The sequence below is a fragment of the Acartia tonsa genome, chromosome 11 (assembly GCF_053477335.1).
Source record: "Acartia tonsa isolate MP-2025a chromosome 11, ASM5347733v1, whole genome shotgun sequence".
NCBI lineage: Eukaryota > Metazoa > Arthropoda > Copepoda > Calanoida > Acartiidae > Acartia > Acartia tonsa.
The window spans coordinates 34,027,688-34,048,434 of NC_137270.1; the positions used below are offsets into that span (position 1 = coordinate 34,027,688).

At 31.8% G+C, this 20,747-nt stretch overlaps 1 protein-coding gene across 1 annotated transcript; it reads right to left on the bottom strand.

The window, feature by feature from the left end:
- Positions 1-10,420: 10,420 nt before the first annotated feature.
- Positions 10,421-20,638, bottom strand: LOC145331256 (histone-lysine N-methyltransferase SETD7-like). Its single transcript, XM_080175873.1, has 13 exons — positions 20,569-20,638; positions 17,786-17,834; positions 17,300-17,456; positions 17,008-17,063; positions 16,442-16,569; positions 14,865-14,988; positions 13,801-13,910; positions 13,151-13,193; positions 12,604-12,697; positions 12,311-12,377; positions 11,792-11,836; positions 11,394-11,446; positions 10,421-10,514 (listed from the first exon to the last, which is right to left on the bottom strand). Exons 5-13 carry the CDS (start codon positions 16,535-16,537, stop codon positions 10,421-10,423), a joined length of 726 nt encoding a protein of 241 aa, XP_080031999.1. The 5' UTR covers positions 16,538-16,569; positions 17,008-17,063; positions 17,300-17,456; positions 17,786-17,834; positions 20,569-20,638.
- Positions 20,639-20,747: the final 109 nt, after the last annotated feature.

A 20,747-nucleotide genomic window follows, 5' to 3' on the forward strand; every position in this document is an offset into this window, starting at 1 on the left:
TTTTATTAAATTTTCATCACTTAAATTGCATGTTTGATGAAATTTTCAACTGATAATTCAAGAAAAATCGTTTAAGTTTTATTATATTTTACTTTGAAATGTTAAAAAAATATAATTATTGTCAAAAATGTGGAAGTTATACTTTCCTCAAAAAAAGACCTAAAACATGCAAATTAACACGTGTAATGAGATTTTTTTTCTTTCAGGTTTAATTTTAAGTAATTATTGATATTTTTTGTAAAAAGGATTTTATATAAAAAGTTTTAAAACTCGAGTTATGTAGTGGTTCTAAAAAAGGTTGCGAATTTATGCAATTTTCTTGCAAAAAAAATTTTCTAGGATTTTAAAAATAGCAAAGGGTGTTATTAGACGTACTTACAGATACAATTGCAAAGTCATTTTGGCCAAACACTAAAATAAAGTTTTGACATCTGAGGGTCCAACCGTGATATATCACTGACTATAGTATAGTATACTATGGTTGCTACTCAGTTATCTATCTATCTATACCTATATCCCTGACTATAGTATAGTATACTATGGTTACTACTCAGTTATCTATCTATCTATCTATCCCTATATCCCTGACTATAGTATAGTATACTATGATTGCTACTCAGTTATCTATCTATCTATCCCTATATCCCTGACTATAGTATAGAATACTATGATTGCTACTCAGTTATCTATCTATATATCTCTTCTACTCTCTCTATTTTACTACAACTATATGTTTTTACAATGTGAATTAACTTTCAAAACATTTCAAAAAAAATTTTATATCAAAAGTTTGCTTAAAGTAGTTTAGGACGTCATACGGATGTTTCGGTACACAGGGCGATAAAAGATATGCTTTTTTTTGCAAAAATTAGCTGAATACAAAAACATGCTAAAAAGATATTCAACATAATAGAGAGAGAAAAGACCCTACGGCTGTTGTTGTTTAAAAAGTCATGCATACGGAGCATCATTATCACACAAAGAATGTTGCTTGATTTCTCAAGTATACAATAATGACTACAAGAACAAATACTCATGTGTAGAACAGGTACAACCAAATAAAGATTGCCTGATCATAGAATTTATTTACATACCCTGATAAAATGTTACTCCCAGCTGGCAAATAAATACCCTAATAAAAATAACATTTTCTCCTCCACTGAACATGTAGGAATGTATTGATTAATATCTGAGGACCATATAGGCAACCTAAATTGACGACAACAATTCCTGTAAATCTTCTTATTCAATTTTGATTGAACTCTATGTAAATTTATTGATCTCTCTAATTGCTCTAACTTTACATAATAAAATTACATTTATTGCAATCATAAATACAACCATAAAGTTAGGATAAGAATTAGATATTTAAAGCACAGAGAGAGAGAGAGGGGACAATAGTCCCCAAAGTTTTATAATAACATTTTATTATTCGTTGGCTTAACAACTTTTGGGACTTCAGTGAATATTGATTGGTTGATTCATTAAGTTAAGTGTTCAAACGTTTTAACCACTAATTGTAATCTACAGAAAGGTAATTTTATGTTTTATCAATGAGGATATTCATCAAGTTATCGGTCATTATCTTATCCATTTAGATCCCTGTATTTCAAGATACATAATTATTGGAAGATTCCAGTTGTTAGGTGGAAGGTGGTTGGGGGATGATTTTAATTTCTATAGAATATTTAAAAATGTTTTTAAAATGCTCCGAAATTGCGCCATCGCCGCAGAGCGATGTTGTTATCATAATTTGGGCTTTTTGTCTTTTTTCCTCCCCCCCCCCCCCCAAACAACTCCATCCACCTTTTTTTACCAATCTCAATTGGTTGTTACGCTTTTTAAAAAAAGTAACAAAGACTATTTTAGTGATAAAATCTCAGGAATTGTTAGGGATAAGACAATGAACAATAAATTGAAATCATTCATAATTTGATTAACAAAATTACCCTAAAGTAGATTAAATTAATGGTAGAAATGTTTAAATTCTGCTTACGTGCATCAAACAATGAGGATTTAATATAATTACTAAAGTTTATAAAGAAACAAATAAGAAAACATATTTATAAAAATTTAAGGACCAGTGTAATTTACATTTAAATGTCCCCTCCCTCCCTGTATGTATAAATATATACATAACTAATATATCTATATAAAAATCAAATAAAGCAAATTCCAGTGCAGAATTTTGAAGTTAAAATTCCCTTTTATGACAATTGGACCATCTACAACAACCCCAAGCTTCTTATCCTTATTATAAAGTAACAGTGCAGTGGCTGTCTTTAGTGCCCTAGCAGAATGTGGATAGATGTCATTGCTTTTGGCCTACCTATTCTATTGACGTCAGGAAATACCCCCTACCCCATCTCTTTTCTAGGGGGTTTATTTCCCTCTTTCCTTTCCCTCTACTAGGATGTAAACAGAATAGGTAGGCCAAAAGCTGTGTCATTTATCCCCATTTCCCTAGGGCACTGAACACAGCTAAGCAAAAAATTCTGCTTTCAAACTTTTTTTTTGCTTTTTCTTTTTAATCTAAAAAAATGGAGGGGGGGAGGGTGGTTGGAATTTAACCTCCCCAGCAACTGAAGTGCCCCTAGAGCCCTCTAGGAGCTAGGCCGCAAGTTTGAATATAATATTATATTTAATTATGTCAACTATGACAACTTTTATTACCAAACCTAAAAGAAAGAAAGAAATTTAGGGGGGGGGGCGGGTGCTTAAATAATTATTTATATGATTTAGCCTGTTTATGCGTACGTGCAGATTATAATGCACTTCAATACTACGCAGTACGCATTTGACTTAATACAGGCTTTTCTAAAACACGCTGTCTATTAGGATATTAAGCTTAATCAGAGCGAAGATAATTTTCAATCCACCAATCACAGATGTCAAAATTAATTAACTTAAATTGTATTTCCGCTTTTAGATAAAGAATTATACAAAAAACAAATTTTATAAAAAAAATCTTTAAAATTTGATACATTTTTCAAATCTCCCTCTAACATTATAATTCTTTCTAACTTATATATCTTACTGTCTATATATCTATAATACAAAGTAGAACGATGTCTGTCCGTCTGTCTGTCCGTCTGAAGCTTAAGATCTCAGTAACCACTGAACCGATTGGGCTCTACTCTTCAGGGAATATACCTACTGGTCCTGTGATGGTTTTAAGCTATTTTCTTGGGGGGTGGAACACCCCCAACCCCCCCAAAAAGATGAAAATACCCCCCCCCCAAAAAAAATTTTTTTTTTTACTTTTTCTTTTTAAATCTAAAATACGAAAAATTAAGTTGATCAAACCTCTTGGGGCAAAGCCCCTAGAGGCTAGGGGCGAAGCCACTAGTGTAAAAAAAACTTTAGAATTCAGATAGGAGACATTTGACTGTATCTAAAGTTTTACAAAAAAAACACGTTCATTTATACATTTGCTTAAAAATATTGGATTATTTTAGAAAATCTTGATGATTTTTATGATATACACATTTTGTTTACTATCATTGTGGAGGTCCATCAATTAAACGATCATTATCTTACTCTTGTCCCTATATAAAAAGGTCTGAAATAATAATACAAAGAGGAAAAAAGTTGTAGATTAATTTTATATCTATCAAATGAATTTTTATGATAATTCATAATTAAAGATATCAAAAATAATTTTATTTACTTTTAAATTTTTGTTTTGAAAAATTTATGTAGAATAATGAGGAAATAATTATAATGATAAATTATGATTTATATTCTATTTTTCCTTCCACAATTTCTATTTCATAATATGATTTCAGTACAGAGTTGATAATTATAATCTAAAACAAGGATGACAACATACATAAGTATGTAACCATAAATAAAAGTTATGGACAAAAAGGTGGGAAAAGTAAGCTATGAAGAATATTGTCAGTGTTCACGACAATTTACTTCACAAGCAGCTGAAAAATCAACATTTTATTTTTACAAAATAATCAAATCGTCTATCTGTAATAGCTGCTAAGAAAACGCACTACAAAAAGCTGAGAACTTTGAGGCCAAACGCCTGAAAGAAAATAAAAGAAGACCAAACAACCTGGAACATCCAATACTCAGTTAAAGACAGTTATCTTGCAGCTCACATTAATGCAAGAGTTTTCTATAGCAGAAACTTTCAGCCGATTGAAAGCTAGAAGCTTTTTCACAGTTATTAGTCTTTTAAAAAAAAGTAATTCATCTCAGCTACATTTTTCCATGAACTTTGTTGTCCTAGAAATCAGTATTTCAAAAATTAGATGAATAGAATAATTATATCACATAAAATTGTTGTCCAAAAAGGAAAAAAAAAACTTGTTTAAAGGGACATTGCAAAACGATTATATATGTAGTTGCTACGCTTTCTTAATTGTTCATAACTACTACAGGAATCATAATGCAAAGTTTAAATCGATAGGACAACTCTAACAAGCCTAAATTAAGACCTTCCGTTACGGACGGAATAATCGTCCCCAAGTATAGGAAAGCTTCGCTTAAAAAAATTAACTAGGCAATGTTAACAAAGTGTGCAAAAATGCTAGGTTTCCCAAATTAAATGCTTGGATGATTTGTGTATATTATTTGAGCAAAGCATACCAACATAATTGGCTCTCCAACCTATTTTATATATATTATTCTTGCTAACCGATGAACCCATATGGCTCTCCTTTAAAGTTAAGCTTCTAATAGGTCCTGAGAAGGTTTAAGGCTATTTATATTCATAAATAAGTCTGGGTATGGTTTATAGCTATTTTTCAGTCCTTTTCTTTGTATATTTTTGTTTCTCCGGTAAGATCTTGCGAACCCCATTTAAGTAAAGTTGTTGTAAAACATTTATCTTTTTAAAAAGTGAAGTGCTTTAAATAAGTCCTTGAAAAAAGGCAAATATTTACTTTACTGGACAAACATAGAGAGGACCATTGTATACAATACAGAAACCAGCTTAAAAGACTAATATAGTTCCTATAACTTCTTTTCTTTGCAGCATAACAATAGCATTACTAAACACAGTAGCCTGTTATTATTCTGTTAAACTAATATGACCAATACATTCTTAGAACCAATATAGGCAAGACTATCTTTGAATACATAGAAAAAAAACTTGTTTTAAAATGTCTCCAATCTTGACGCTTGGTTGGGTTGGTGACATCAATTTTAACACGACAATCCTGGATTAAATTCAAATATTTTTACCCAGAAAATAACATTTCGTAAATTAACATTTGTTCTTGTTAGAATTGTCAGATCGATGTGAAACCTTGCATGGGGATCCCTTAATCAATTACGAATAAATATATAAATAATTTTTCTTGATAAATCTTTAATTGATTTATTTGTCATTTTATTGTAGATTCCTACGATGATTAGGAATTATTCATAAGATTATGTCTCATTATTATAGAACATTATCCGCCAATCTGCATTGAAAGCCCTTTATTCGTAAATTTATTCTATAAAAATAGCCTGAAACCTGCTTACGCATAAAATTGTGTGCCAATAGCTCCTTCATGCCTAGCACCTAGGGTTGAGTTGGGGTGGGGAGGGTTGTATTTGTCAGAAAAAAATGAAAAAATGCCTAAAACTATTCCAAAACCTAAATTTAAAAGTAAAATGCTTTATATGCTTCCCAAAATGCTGAACTTAGTAGGTTCAGTGGTTATCGAGTTCTTTACGAAACAAAACATTACTACTTTAAATAAAAGGATGTTGAAAAGTATGTTGACTTTACAAAGGTATAGCGTGGACACATGGTGGGACTATCAACCACCAGGGAAGGAGGAAACATTGGGCTGTTTATTACACTAGTCCCCAAAGTTTCTTAATATCGTTTTCTTAGCCTAACAACTTTGGGGACTTTAATAGAATTTGATTGGTTGAATCATTAAGTTAAACATCAATTTATCATTGGGGATGTACAATGTACATCAATTTATCGGTTATTGTCTTATCCCTGAACAAGCATTGAATACATACAAGAACCTGCTTCGAAATTTGATCAAAGAAAAGTAAAAAATTATATGTACATATTTTACCATTTTACTTTGATGTTATTATAGCGACTGTGCCCCCAACACCAAGTAAAGGAAGGCCATTCAAATAACATAACAAAATCCCAAGACTTAAATCTTGAGACAAAATATAGTCTAAAGATATCCCAAGACGTAAATATGAGATTAACTATAATATACATAGAACTCAATCGTTTCTATGGTTTAAGATCTTAAAGAACATAGAAACAAAAAATACCCAATATAATATGATTAATATGTCTTAACCAATTCTAACAACATTCTTCAAATAAAAATTTGTGAGCACCAAAAATATATATATAACAAACGTACATTATAATTAGTGGTTGAAACGTTTAGACACTTAAACAACTAAACCAATCAATTAAAATTCAATAAAATTCCCCAAAGTTGTTAAGCCAACGAATAAGAAAACGTTATTACAAACCTCTGGGAACTAGTGTTATAAAAAGCACAATGTTCCCTCTCTCTCTCTGAAAGAAACCACTCGACTCCAATTAATCATTGTCAAGATAAACTAGAAATAAATGCATGGCGTAGGTTGTTATAAACATTCAAATATTTTTTACCATGTGCTCTTTCTTTTAAAAACACGTGCAAAATAAAGCTTTCCTACAATTATCCGTCAATCCGTTAATCATAGATTATGAAACTTCCTATCGATGTTAAACGTAGCATAAGTGTCCTTTAAGCATAAGTTGTAAAGCGTAACAACTCTATCATCTTTTCCAGAATTTTTTTTCTCCAAAATTGTACACATCGTATATTTCTCGAGTTTTCAAAAGTCACTTAAAAATATTTGTTCAAAATGGATATTATTGGTCAGTTCATTCATCCACTTGGTGGCAAGGTGATGGGGTAAAGATGGTGGATGGGGACGTTTTTGAGCCAGATGCGAGTTTAACTTTTTCAGAGTACAAGAAAATCAGGTTCAACATCCAAGTAATAATATATAGATTGTGTTCTAATATCATATCATCTTTTTAACTTTCTGTTTTTTTTCTTTGTTGTGCATAAGATTTTAAACAGCTTGAAAAATTAAACATGAAACAATTCTTTTTATGCTAGTATTGTTTATTAACGTCCTTGTATGCTTAATTGACAGTGATCTAAATACATATACCTGTTTTTTAAATCAAAGCTTTTTTACAATTTGGTTGTCCGTCCAAAATAAGATGAGGGGAGAAAATCGCTCAAAAAATAGTATGTGACATCATTAAAAATGATTATCCATCTCTTTTTTAGGGATGTTCTTTACGACTCCTCCTCTCCTCATCCCTCATTTTTATGACGTCAGATTTTTTTTGGGGCGACTTTCTTCCCTCACTTAAATAAGCAATTTCGCAACAAATTTACATACAATTTTGTTTATACTACAAATGTATATTCTGCTTATCAGGTTCTGACACTATACAACTGTTAATGTTTGTTTTACCATCTGTTTGCAGAACTTTGCTTTTATGGATGTTGTCATCCTTGTTTATTATTTGTTTGTTGGTCAACGATGGTCTATGCAAAAGATGTTTTTGTAAACTTACAATTGTATAACGCTGATAATACTTGTCATACTGAAGCTACTCTATAACTCGCTTTGTCTGTCCACCCCCAAGTCTGTCCGTCAGTCTGTCTGTACCACTGGTCCGTAGGTCAGCCAGTCATGCTCAGGAAGTCAATTGAAACATACAGAAATAAGATTTACTTGGCTGTCATGTGGATAAGAGACATGCAAAAAGGAGGAGAGGGGTGTTTACACCGCTCTACAGTTGAATTGGGAGAGAGAGGAATTCCTGCAACTGTTATACCCTCAAGATATATTATACATCCACTGTCAAAACCCTGAGCACCTCATAGCGGAACTTTTTAACATATTTTTAAGGGCGATTTCACTTTGGAGGGTGGTGGTAACTTCCCACAAAATACCTTTAAACCTTCCCAGGACCTATGAGAAAATATACTGTATAGTGGCTAGCGAGATAGCGAATTTCTTCGGTACAGACACAGATTCTGTTACTTTTTTAACAGGATTATTGTTTGTTTGTTAAGCATCTGATTTGTTAAGCTTTGCTTTGAATGTTTGCTACAATAAAAGTGCTATCCATAATATACAAGCACCAATGCAAGATTTTTCAGATTAGAATTTGTATAATGAATGGATTATTTCTTCAATTTTCCTCTTATTGTCAACCGTTATATATATTTGTATAAGGGAGGGAGAGGTCATTGAGGGGACCATTATTGTAATGTGAGATGTGATGTTATCAATTTATTATCTAATATCCACCCCCCCCCCCTCCACCCCCCAGAAGCCTCTAGGGGCACCTTAGATGGAGTTGGGGGAAAAAGTAGCTATTTTAAAAAGAAAAAGTAAAAAATTTAAAAATTGTTTTTATAATTTTAAAGCTTCCTTAAAATTATAGGCAGATTTGAGTGACTTAGTTTTGATTTTCTTCTGTCGATGTAAAATGTAAAACGTACAAAAATTTGTGCACTAATTTTATAGCTAATTTTTAAAAAATGTTATATAATTTTTTAAGGAAGTTTATTAAATATCCAGGAAAGGTTTTAGGCCATAGGTCAAATTCCCAGCCCCAAATAACTCTTTACCCATAAAAGAACCCTTTTTTAAAAATAAATATGAAAGGGCGAAGCAAAAAGATTTTCACTTTTTTATTTCATGTTATATTAAAATTAGCAAATTTCTGAGTCAATTAAAGTAAACCAAAATTGACAATTTTTATAAAAAAAGGACAACGCCTTTTGTCACAAAACAGCAATTAATATGTTTCTAAAAATATACTTTTATTTGAAATTTAGCTTTTAGTTGTACATAGGTAAAGTAAACCTATATTCAGGGATCTACAGGGATAAGACAATGGAAGATTAATTGTATATGTATGTAAATGTACATTCGCAATGATGATAAACAAAATTATCCCTTCTGTAGATTAAAATTATTTTAGAAGTTTAAAATCAACCAATCAAAATGAAATATAATTACCCAAAGTTCTTGGGCCAATAAATACGATATTGTGGGCATAAAACCTTGGGTACAAGTGATATTTAATTTTACAGTCTTTACGTAAATTTTTATTCCAATTTTTGTTACTCATTAAAAAAGTTGATTTTGAAAAGGTTTCGTGATTTTTATTTAAAATTGTATTTTAACAGATGTACGTCTTTTCAACTTTTCAAGCAGGATCAGTGGCGTGCGAACCGAAGGGGCACTTGGGGCGATCGCCCCCCCCCCCCCCCCTAGCGTCCAAAACGCCCCACCCAACCCCCCTAGCCACACCCCCCCCCGCCCCACCCTGAATATTGAAAAAAATGCCTCTTTTTGCCCCCCCTGGTGAACAAAAATGCCCCATTTTGCCCACTCCCCTCTCCAAAAAGCAAAACTGTCCCAATGTTTCCAAGATCAAGAATAACCCAAAAATTTTTTGGCGCTCCGCGTCAATTACAAACTTATTATTAAATTAATCTTACCATATTTGTAAATTCCCAGTTATGACAAATCATTTTTTAACTAATGTAGAAACAGTTAATTATGGATAATTATCAAGCAGCATAACCAACTATAAAACACCCATGTTGGTTGGACTTTCTTTTAGCAGGTTTTTGGCTTTTGGTTTTATAATTTACTTATTTTTTGGTGTTTTTGGTCCGATTTTAAATTGTTTTTGATGACAATATTAAAATAATTTTTTACATTGTTCTTAGCAGCCAGTATTTAATTTACTTTGACTGTCATTCTAACAGTCATCATACAAAATAAAATAGGGTCTTGTGCTTATTTTCTCAAATAAATCTAAAATAATCATCTATGAATTTTTTGTGCTTTGCTACTTATGGATGTTGGATGGATGGTGAAGAAGGGATAGGGATCAAGTAATCCCACCTCCTTAAAACGCCCTTATTTAAAATAGGTATATAAAATCAAAAAGCCCCCCCTTCCTGTATTTTTTTTTTACAAATCTAAAATCTAAAATATAGATCTTGAAATCTTTTTGGAAAATTATAGTATATATTTCTATTTTAAATAAAATTTTTTATACACAATAAAATTTATATCTAAAACAGTTTAGAATAAATCACTTTGATATCATATGATATAATAACTATAATTTTTAATAATTCTGTACGAAGTATGTTTTGCCCAATGATCTTTGCCATAGCGAGTAAATATTTCCTCCCCAACCTGTATATGAAGCAGCTTATAGTGCCTAATAAAAATTACGTCATACAATACATATAGATAGACCAGTATACTTTTTACTATCGGTCAATTACAATTCAAATAACGTCATACATTACAAATAACCAATGATAGGCTAGTACAAATACATTTTATCATTGGTCAATATAAATTTATACTAGCCTATCGTTGGTCATTTGTATTGTATGACGTCATTTTTATTAGGCCCTAATAAGCTGCTTCCCTGAATATCTCTTATGGCAACTACACAGGTTATTTCACCAAATCTGAAACATCATATTCTAATTAAAAGCGAAGTTTTTCTACAATTACAGTAGGTCCGTCCGTACGTCCGTCCTTATCGGTTAGCTCTTATTGTTAATTTAAACATGTTAGAAATCCTATAAATTTAAACTTTACACGACAATTCATAAAACAGTTACGATTTAGAAAGCTTAGCAACTTTATAATCGTTACCAAAAAGTCCGTCAGTCCAAATAAAACACGATGATTTTTTAACTTTTTGTCAAAAAAATTTTGTGTGATATGATTATTCTATTCATTTGATTTTTGGAATAATGATTCCTAAAACAACAAGGAAAAATTGTATAAGCGGTACATCTCTATAATTAAATCCTAAAAAATGAAAGTATGTTCTTATACAGTTCAGTATTTTTGCAATTTTGTATATTTTGTTTAGACTTACAAATTAATGTTCTGACACTCTACATTTGCCCTTTCTTCTGATTTTAGATCTTTGCTTTTAAGGATGTTGTCCCCCTTGTTAATATTGTGATTTTGTCCTTTGTCTAGGTTATCCAGGTTCCAACAAAAATTTAATTAAATATTTAATGTGATTGAAATTTGGCTAAATGCAATTAAACAAGGATGACAACATCCAAAAAGGCGAAGCTTTGAAACTATATTACAAACAACCATTAACACCTGTAGAGTGTCAGAACTGAATGAGCAAAATATAAATGTGTAAGTCTTCACATCTTTTTTTTTGACAAATAGCCTCCACATATTTTGAATAGACGTACGGACATTCTGGTAACGATTATAGAGTTGGCAGGCTTTAGAAATCTACAGGAACCACCATGCCAAATGTGCAAATTTCTAAATCAGCTATTACTTTTTCATTGAATGAATTGAATATGTTTTACCTTGGATGCTGACAAAATTTGTAAACAGAATTGTTATTTTTACTATCATTAACCTGTAACAAAAACATATACAAGTATGACAACATCCATAAGTAGCGAAGCACTAGAATCCATGGAAGAAAAAAACATGCAAATGGAATTTTAGAGAAGATGTTCATTTGATAATTATGCAATAGTTATTTATCGCATCGCATTATAGACAGTTTTCCGCAGATTTTGAATTTAAAATTGTAAGATCAACTAAGTTTTGTTAGTTCCGAGGGGCCTATCACGGGCTAACAAATTCGTTTAAAATTATCTGTAATACAATGTTATACATGATTTTTCAGTATGGCTGAGAACTGGTTATATTCCAGAGGAAATTAATGGGTTTCGAAGCCATACTGGAAAACTTTTACCTTGTGACCCAGAGATGCCACATATTTATCTTTACTTTGATATTTCTAAATAAACATTAAATATAAAATTAACAGGATGTCCATATGTCTGTCTGTGTGTACCTAAAAATCTCGCTAACCGATGAATTTATATGGTTTTCCCTCTACATGTAGATTCTTATTAATCCTGAGAAGGTTTAAAAATTTTCTTTTTAAAAGTTAAATTCAAAATAATGGTGGGGGATTGATTCCCCACCCCCAACTCAAGTGCCTATATAGGCCTCTAGGGGCGTAGCAACCAGAATTATTATATCATTAAACTAGATTTAAATGTTTAAAGTCTACCTAATAAATCTATAAGTATAGATGTATAACCAGACAACTGTCTGGGGAACCTTTTTCTTCTGCTAGCAAATTGCTCTCTACTTTTTTGTAGCGCCTTGGCTTTGTAAATATTTCCGACGCTATTGGTTGATTTTCAACGACCCAATTGATGGTCAGGACAGGGTCCAAGGGGTGGGGACAAACAGTAATATTTACCTGAGGAATGTCAATAATAAGATTATCCCAGGTTTCCACAATGTAATGGGAAGATTTCAATTCATTGCTGAACAAATTATTTTAACTCAATGTCAATTTATCGTATTTAATAAAATAATGTATGAATTACCCTATCCATTATTAATCATGGAATCTGCCTTCTGATATAATTTTACTGGTGTCTCATTGGTTATTGATTGGCAGAATTTTATAAAAAATATTATCTTTCTTACTTAAATTACTTTTATTTGATCAATATTTTACTCTAAAATTCTTTGTAATGGTGTGTTTACCTAGGAAATCCATTTTCTCTTGAGATTATTATCCCATTATAGGCAGCAATTAGATCACCATTTCTAAAGGAGGTGGAAGCAAATACACCTTCTCCTAATTATAACAATAATTAATTACCTCATTCAGAGATAATCTAGAGAACCAAAGGGCATCACTTGCAATGGAATGCAATTCTCTAATGCCCACTATTGGATACTAGATTAAGTAACATCCTACAGACAAACCAAACTTTTGAATGCATGACCTTTGTCTGGAAGTCCTAACTGTGTATGGGATTGAGATGCGCCTTTTTGTGGGCAAAGGTGTTCCCACTATACTCTCACTATTAGTATAACATACCAGGCATACCAGCAGTGGTACCATTTTTAACATATCTAGTATGACGCAGTGTAGTCCAGACTTTCACCACCTTCCTTACAGCAAGCAGGCATGCTATCATTTAAACTAATACCGCATATTTCATAACATTGAGTAGCAGTTTAGGTTATTTTTTTATGCAAATAATACATTCATGTTTCTCTTAATTTTTCTTCTGTAAAAATATACCTGCAGAGGGAATTGTAGAGGGTGCAATATATAAATGAAGTTCCTAAAATAAGTATCTGTTGAAAATTTTCTTTTTACCTATAATAGAGATAACCTAGTTAGAGACATTTTGTTGCATTATGAGTCAGCTATTAATTGTTGCATGTCCTAGAATAAAGCTTTTAATTGGGTAAAGTAATTCGTGTAAAATTTTCTTCCCTCGTATAATATGAAGCATATAAAAAGTGAGCTATGAATTGTTGATTTAAAAAAAATAAAGTTAAATTTTTTAAATTATCTCTTATATAACAAAAAATAAAAAAAGGTTTTTTTTGCAAAAAATTTCCTTTTATAGTTTGACGAATAATGGGGTCAGATGGACCATCTAAATATATTATGTCCATTAAATATATACTAACAACTGCGCCCCTAGAATCTAGGGGCTCTATATTCAAAGAAATAAAGAAAGGAATGAAAATAGCATAAAACCATACCCACACTTTAAAGGTACACAAATAATATAGCCTAAAACCATCAAAGGACCAATTATAAGCTTCACTGTAAATGAGGACCATATCAGTTAAGTGGTTAGCAAGATCCTTCACAACAGACAAAAAAATGGTTATTACTTTATATAATAGGATAAATACAATTTTGCAGCAGAAACCTACCTCATAGATATCAGGCAACATAACATCAGGTGTCATAGAAGTGCTTGTTGATTGAAAAAAAGTGTATTCATCTTTGTTTTCAACAATTTCCATAACAGGTTTCAGTAAACCTTACAATAAATAGAATTATGTAACCCTGTGACAACCTGATTTAAGAACAAACAGTCACAAGCCTTATTTCTTAAATTCTTGGTACCATTTTTACAAATGGTAGTAATAGTCAGGGAGTAAGGGAGGGGACAATGGGCAATTAATTCAATTTAAGAGTTTTTGAAGAAAGGCCATGAAAACCAGAATAATCCCGAAAATATGGTGGAAATTGTAAAGTGATTGTTGATTAAATCTAGAAAACCATAAACTAAAGAAAAAAGTTCCAAGAAAAAAAGCAATCATTTGAAAATAAGATTACCAGTATTACAGACTGACATAACCATTCTGTAATTAATTACTAGAAATATCTCCCTGGATCTCTTTATATGACAGGGAAAGAGAAAAGAGATTTGGGGGCAAGTGATGTGAACACGGAAAAAAGGGGCAGGCAGGCGTGTAGCTGGATGGGCAAGTATATGACCCGCACGCCTTCCTGCCCCTTTTTATCCTGTTTATTTCCCCCACCTCCCTTCTCCATTTCCCTTTCTCGTCTACTTTTAAAAAGGAGGTGGGGATGAAGGGAGTGAAATATAGTATGGGAGGGGGGCCGTGTATTTATATTTGAACTACTCTCTGTCTGCAAAACTATATATATTCAAAACTAACATAGCGAGTAACGGCATTTCTTGCGCAAGTCCCCAAACTCAGTCAGAAACTGCTAAATTCTTGCACATTCCCTTTAAGCCAGTCCCCAAAGTCTGAGACTCCTAAAGATTGAATATTCGATCCATTGTCCCCTCCCTTACTCCCTGAGTAATAGTTCATTAGATTAATTGCTTAGAAGTATCACTTTAATAATTACTTAATTTTAAGTATTAATAAGAAAATAATAAAACACCATTTTATAAAGAAAACTTATTATTGCTGCTTCAATATCCGGGCAAAACCTAGTATCAATAGTAAATCAATCCTACCTCCATCTACTACAAACTTTTGTAGGATAGCTGGTTTACCAGTCACCATGCTACCATCTCTCCAAGTTCCAATAATTCCTGCCTTCATATCTTGATACAAATATACGCATCTATCTCCTTCTGCCTGTGAAAAAAACCCTCTGAAGCTTTTTAGTGCTTATGAAAAATGACAATATACAAATGATCAATGATAGGCAAATTCATAGACTGAATTACCAATGCCAGGTCAGTATGTATTTTAATTGACCAAGAGTAGGCCAGTATGACGTCATTTTTCATAGGCACTAATGAAAGCTTTAAAAACTTTTGATTAGAATCCTGTTAAAGTATATGTGTTTTATTGAAAAAAAAATCACTATTGAAATAGTTTTATTAAATAGATATTTAATGTAAAATAAATAAACAGTGCCTTATGAACAAAAGACATAGGTCAACATATGGAAATTTTTTGTAAACCATTTTATTTTTGGTTGTAAGAAATCAGTCTCGCAAAGTCTTTTGTGAACTTAGCTGTAATACTTTAAAACATAAAAAGGGGACTATGCTCGAAAGAGAGCAAGGGATTTAAAGTCCCTTCCAGCAGTGAATTTTAGTACATTTTTGGTGAATATACTAGGTTTCTGTTTTAAATAGTTATTTAAACTAAAAAAAGTAAGTTTCAACATGGTTTTATATGAAAAAAAAACATTGAAATGTTCAGTAATTTTTTAATATATCATTAAATGTTTTGTTGTGTTCAAAGTGCATTTTCATTTTTCACCGAAAAAGTATACTTTTGTGTCATAGCATTGGCTTACAATCTAAAATCGTTATACATTTTAAATTTATTTTTCAAGACTATGGTGCACCAAAAATTTTAATCACTTCATCCTATCTGTATGTATATGTATATGTATATTAGGGCGGGTTCATATCGGAATTAGACAAAGAGGGGATATGCAACAGATAAAATTACCCTTAAAAACATTTCTGACCGAAAAGGAATTTTAAAAAAATGAGTTTTAGAACGCGACCACTTAAAAATATATTTCATTACTTATTAATATGCAAAGACGACATTCAAAAAAATTTTTGAATCAAAACTATGGCTTCATGGTGCTCCCTGGAAAGGCCTTGAGGAGCTGAATCAGGAACTTTTGTTCGTTTCAAAATATCTCGTTCCTAGCCTTAGAAGTCACTAAAAAAAACAAAAAATTGTCTAATTTGTAGAGGTTTTTTAGATTTTCTCAGGCTAGGAACGCGATTTTTTGAAACGGTCAAAAGTTCCTGATTCTACTCCTCAATGCCTTTCCTGGGAGCACCATGAAGCCATAGTTCTGATTTTAAAAAATTTACTCCCATTTACAAATAGCTATACAATTGAATGTCTGGTCGTCAGCGGTTTTAAGGATAAATTTTAAATCATCCAGAGGTGTATTATACTCATACAAATCATTTGCAGATCCCCGCTTTGGCCTCAGAAAAAAATGTCCAAAATCGACCCACCCTAATGTATATCAGAAACCAACAAAAAATTCCTGAACATTACTTGTCCCCTTGCCAATGAATGAATTAAAAAGACTAGGAGAACTTTATACCATTTTGTTGTTGTTTGGTGTACAGTACAAAGCTCCATAGTCATCTTGAGGAAACCACCATCCAAAGTATTCAGAATCTGGGTGACCATTAGTCATGACCACTAGCTCTTCAACATAAGTTGCAACTTCTAGATAGATTAAAGTTACTTTGCATGATGATTCCAATAACAGTTAGGTACGAATGACAAAGCTTAGCAACTTTATAATCAATACCAGAAAGTCCGTACGCGTATTTAAAAAGGCTGATTTTTAAATGGTTTGACAACATTTTTTATGTGATATAATTATCCTATTCATATAATTTTTGGATAATTGATTCTTAGAACAACAAAGCACAATATCATAGGAGCGGCATGGCTTCTCTTTTATCAAATCCTAAAAATTCTAGTATATCCTTCACTAGATTCTGCAATTTTTCAACAAATTTATGTACAATTTACTTTAGACTTAGAAATTAAAGTTCTGCTTTGCAAGAGTTATTGTTCGTTTATATCTCCCTTAGATTGTAGAATTTCACTTTAATGGATGTTGTCATCCTTGTTTTATAATTATTTAATTACATGTACCTGAAATATCTAAAACTTTTTTGTTTTTATAAGAAAAACAATCATCATTTTCACATCTAAAAAAAGTAAATCGATATATAATTACTTGGATGTTGCAACAGATTTTCATGTACTCTGATTTAGAGATACTTGCAGCTGGCTATAATAACGATAACCCCATTCCACCCACCCCCTTCAACCACCACTTTTAATCTACAGAAGGTATAATTTTGTGATTCATCATTTGGAATGTACATTGCCATTTTCTTATCTCTTAAGAAGATCCCTGAATAAGAAAACTAATATTGTATACCTTAATATTCTTATTAAACCATTTATGCAGCCATCATCTAGCTGAGCATGGAGTACAAAGTCATCTCCAATAAATTCAGCTACTCCAGACAAATCATCAGATGTTTCAGATGATTTGTTTAATTCAGCAAACTTTATGTTGAAGACATCATGGCACACTAAAAGGGTAATAAAAATCTATAATAAATAGAAGCTTTTTATAGTGCCTATAAAAATGACGTTATACTAGCCTATCATTGGTCAATTAAAAGGTATACTGGCCTGCCATTGGTAATTTAGTCTGTGTATTGGCCTATTATTAGTTATTTTTTACCTTCAGGGGTATGTCGGTTTGTAGCTATTATATGTTTGTTGCTTTATATGAGTAAACATTCATTAGCCAGCCATCTTGAATAACAAGTAAGAAAATCATGTTTCCCCCATAGAGTGACAGACAAAGTTAAATTATAGAGTAACTTCACTACTAAAAGAAAAGAAAATTACTTACCATTGCCTGGAAAAAAATCAAAATGCCCACTTTTCTTGGTTTCATTGTTCTAAAGAATTTTAAAAAAATAATTATAAAATTACAAATATTACAAATTATATGTTTATAATATATCTTGATATTGTAGTAAAACATAATACTCTTTGATTAATGTAAAAAAATCAGCGTAATCTACTTTTCTAACCCTGTAAAAGCAAAAGCAGGAAATCGACGGTTACAAAAGTGACGTTTTCAATATGGTCTTAGAGTAATGGGGGAAAAATGTAGTAGATATACAAATGGTATATGTTGCAATTATTTGTAGTACTATTCGTTCAATATGGAAACAAGGATGACAGCATCCATAAGTAGCGAAGCTCAAAAATGATAGGTAAAACAGGAAACCTTTAAAATCACGCTACCTTTAAAATCACGAAAACTTAAAAATCTAGGAATCGATCTAGCACCCCAATTAATAGACAAATCTTAATAAAACTTGATGGAAATATGTAGAATATGAGCATATTATTATTACCCCAAATAACTGACAGATGGACAAAACAATATATAGATTAGATTGGCATATGTCATAGGAATTTTACCTAAAAATTTCAGCTGTCTATCTTGTATAGGAGCCGAAAAAATCAAGTTTCCCCCATAGCGTTACAGAGTAAAAATAGTAGAAAATAGTATATAGTGGACAGATAAAAAATGTGTTTGCTATAAAACAAGGATGACAACATCCATAATCCAAAATTCATAGATGGGAATACGGTTGTTTTCTTAAAACGACAGGAAATTCAATTTTTATATCCTTAACTTAAAAAATTTGAAAATTTAAAATAGCCAAAAACCTTCAAAAAGGCAGTTTGACTGTCATGGTTGTTTTCTTTAAACGACAGGAAATTTAATTTTGATATCTATAACTGAAAAAATTTTGGAAAACGGACCATAAACACCAAAGATATGGAGAAAAATGTGAAAAATACAAAAATAGCCTAAAACCTGTTTAAAGGTAGTCTGACCGTCATAGTTGTTTTCTTTAAACGACAGGAAATTTAATTTTGATTTCTATAACTGAAAAAAATTTAGAAATCGGACCATAAACACCAGAGATATGCAAAAACAATGTGAAAAATACAAAAATAGCCTAAAACCTGCTAAAAAGCGGTCCGACCGCCATTGATGTTTTATAGTTAATTGTGCTCCTTACTAATAGGAATGTTGTCAAGAGCTGAGTAAATCCCATTTCCCCCATAGCGTTACGGACCTACGGACCACAGTGAGCCCAGGAATCCAATTTTGTGGAAAAAATTAATAACTTCCTTATTTTTCAACCAAATCAAACAATTTTTTTTTAATTAAAAGGTTTTTATAGTACCTTTTACAGAATTAACAAGATTATCCCTTCCTCCCTCTCTAGATGATTGGGGGGTCAAAATATCACCCCCAAAAATTGGTTTTTGGTCGATTTTGACCCAGGCCACTTTGAATGGCCATCTCGGCCAGGGAAGTGATGGGAAAAAAATTGTGCAAAATAGCAAAGATGGGCAATGGCCCAGTGTGTCAGGTGACATGTGTCCCAGGCCTGTCAGCCAAGCAGTCTGGCTGCACTGGCATGCCAAAAATCCTCAAAAACTTCAATTTTTGACAATTTTTTTGACCTTTAACTGCGGCTGTCGGCCAAACGGCCGGTCAGACCACCTCTGGCCGCACACCCGCCAATCCGGCTTGGAATGACCTACAAAAAAGTGGTAATACACGTGGCTGCGCCACAAACACACGCCGCCCTGTGTGCAAAAAACACAACAAAAAATTGTCATTTTTTTGGTGTGCTAACTTTGCCGCCAATTAAAGGACGGAAGGCGGCCGGCAATTATCTCTGACTTCTTCTGAGTGCAGTTAGAGTCGGCCATTGTGGTTCTAAAGATACCTTTAGATTTCTGGTAGCTCTCCAGGAGGCCCTCAGGGTCAAATACACAAGGGCATAGTAAAATTTTATTTTGAGGTGCTCTAACTTTTCCACCAGTGGTGGGAAAATTTTATGCCATGATTTTTCTGAAAGGCATTTTCCCAGATTTTTACCCTGTAAAAGGATTTTTCTCTATAATGAAATCCGGCAACAAATTATATAAGGATTATACACTAAAAATAGCTTAAAACGACCTTTACAAAAATATCTATAGAGGTTAAGCAACTAAGTGAAAGTTGATAAGACCAATGGGATCCTCTTATATATTGCCTAATTAATGCTAGAACTTCATCCTAAAAATTTTCACCTCGTTGCTAAAAAGATCAAGGTATTTGAATCAGAGCTTAAAAAAATATTCAACGTGCTTTTTTTTGCATTTTCACCAACTTTCTTTAATATGGATTCAAGAGGTTTTTTTATACAAAACTATTTAGTTTCTTGTTATCCAGCGTTAGATAATTGCACAACCTTTCTAAAATGTTATTACATTACGTCCTAAGTTAATATTTGATTAAATGGCAAGTAAAACAAAAAAAAATTTAAAATATTTTTTTTGGAAGATTTTTGTATCTAAATTTCGTGAATTCCAGGGTAACAACTTCAGAAGGCCATAAAAACTTTAATTTTTTAAATTTTTCATTAATTTAAAATGGCAAACCTCATCTAATATGATGAATTTTAACATGGACTTTTAAAATAATTGATTTTCTAAAGTTCGATTTTGGGCATAAATAATTTTTTCCACAAAGTTGGATTCCTGGGCTCACTGTGCGGACTGACTGACGGACAGACAAAGTGAATTATAGAGTAGCTTCGCTACTAAAAAATAAACCTTTATTGATTGAAAATTGCTATCATCAGATAAACAACTCTTTAAAAGGCAAAAGTTTTCATCATCTGGTTCTTCTGAAATCAAATTTTAATTTTGACTAAAAATCTTCCAAAAAATATGAACATTTTGCAAAATTATATAACTTGCCAGTTCTTGGAAATATGAATGTAGTTATGTCT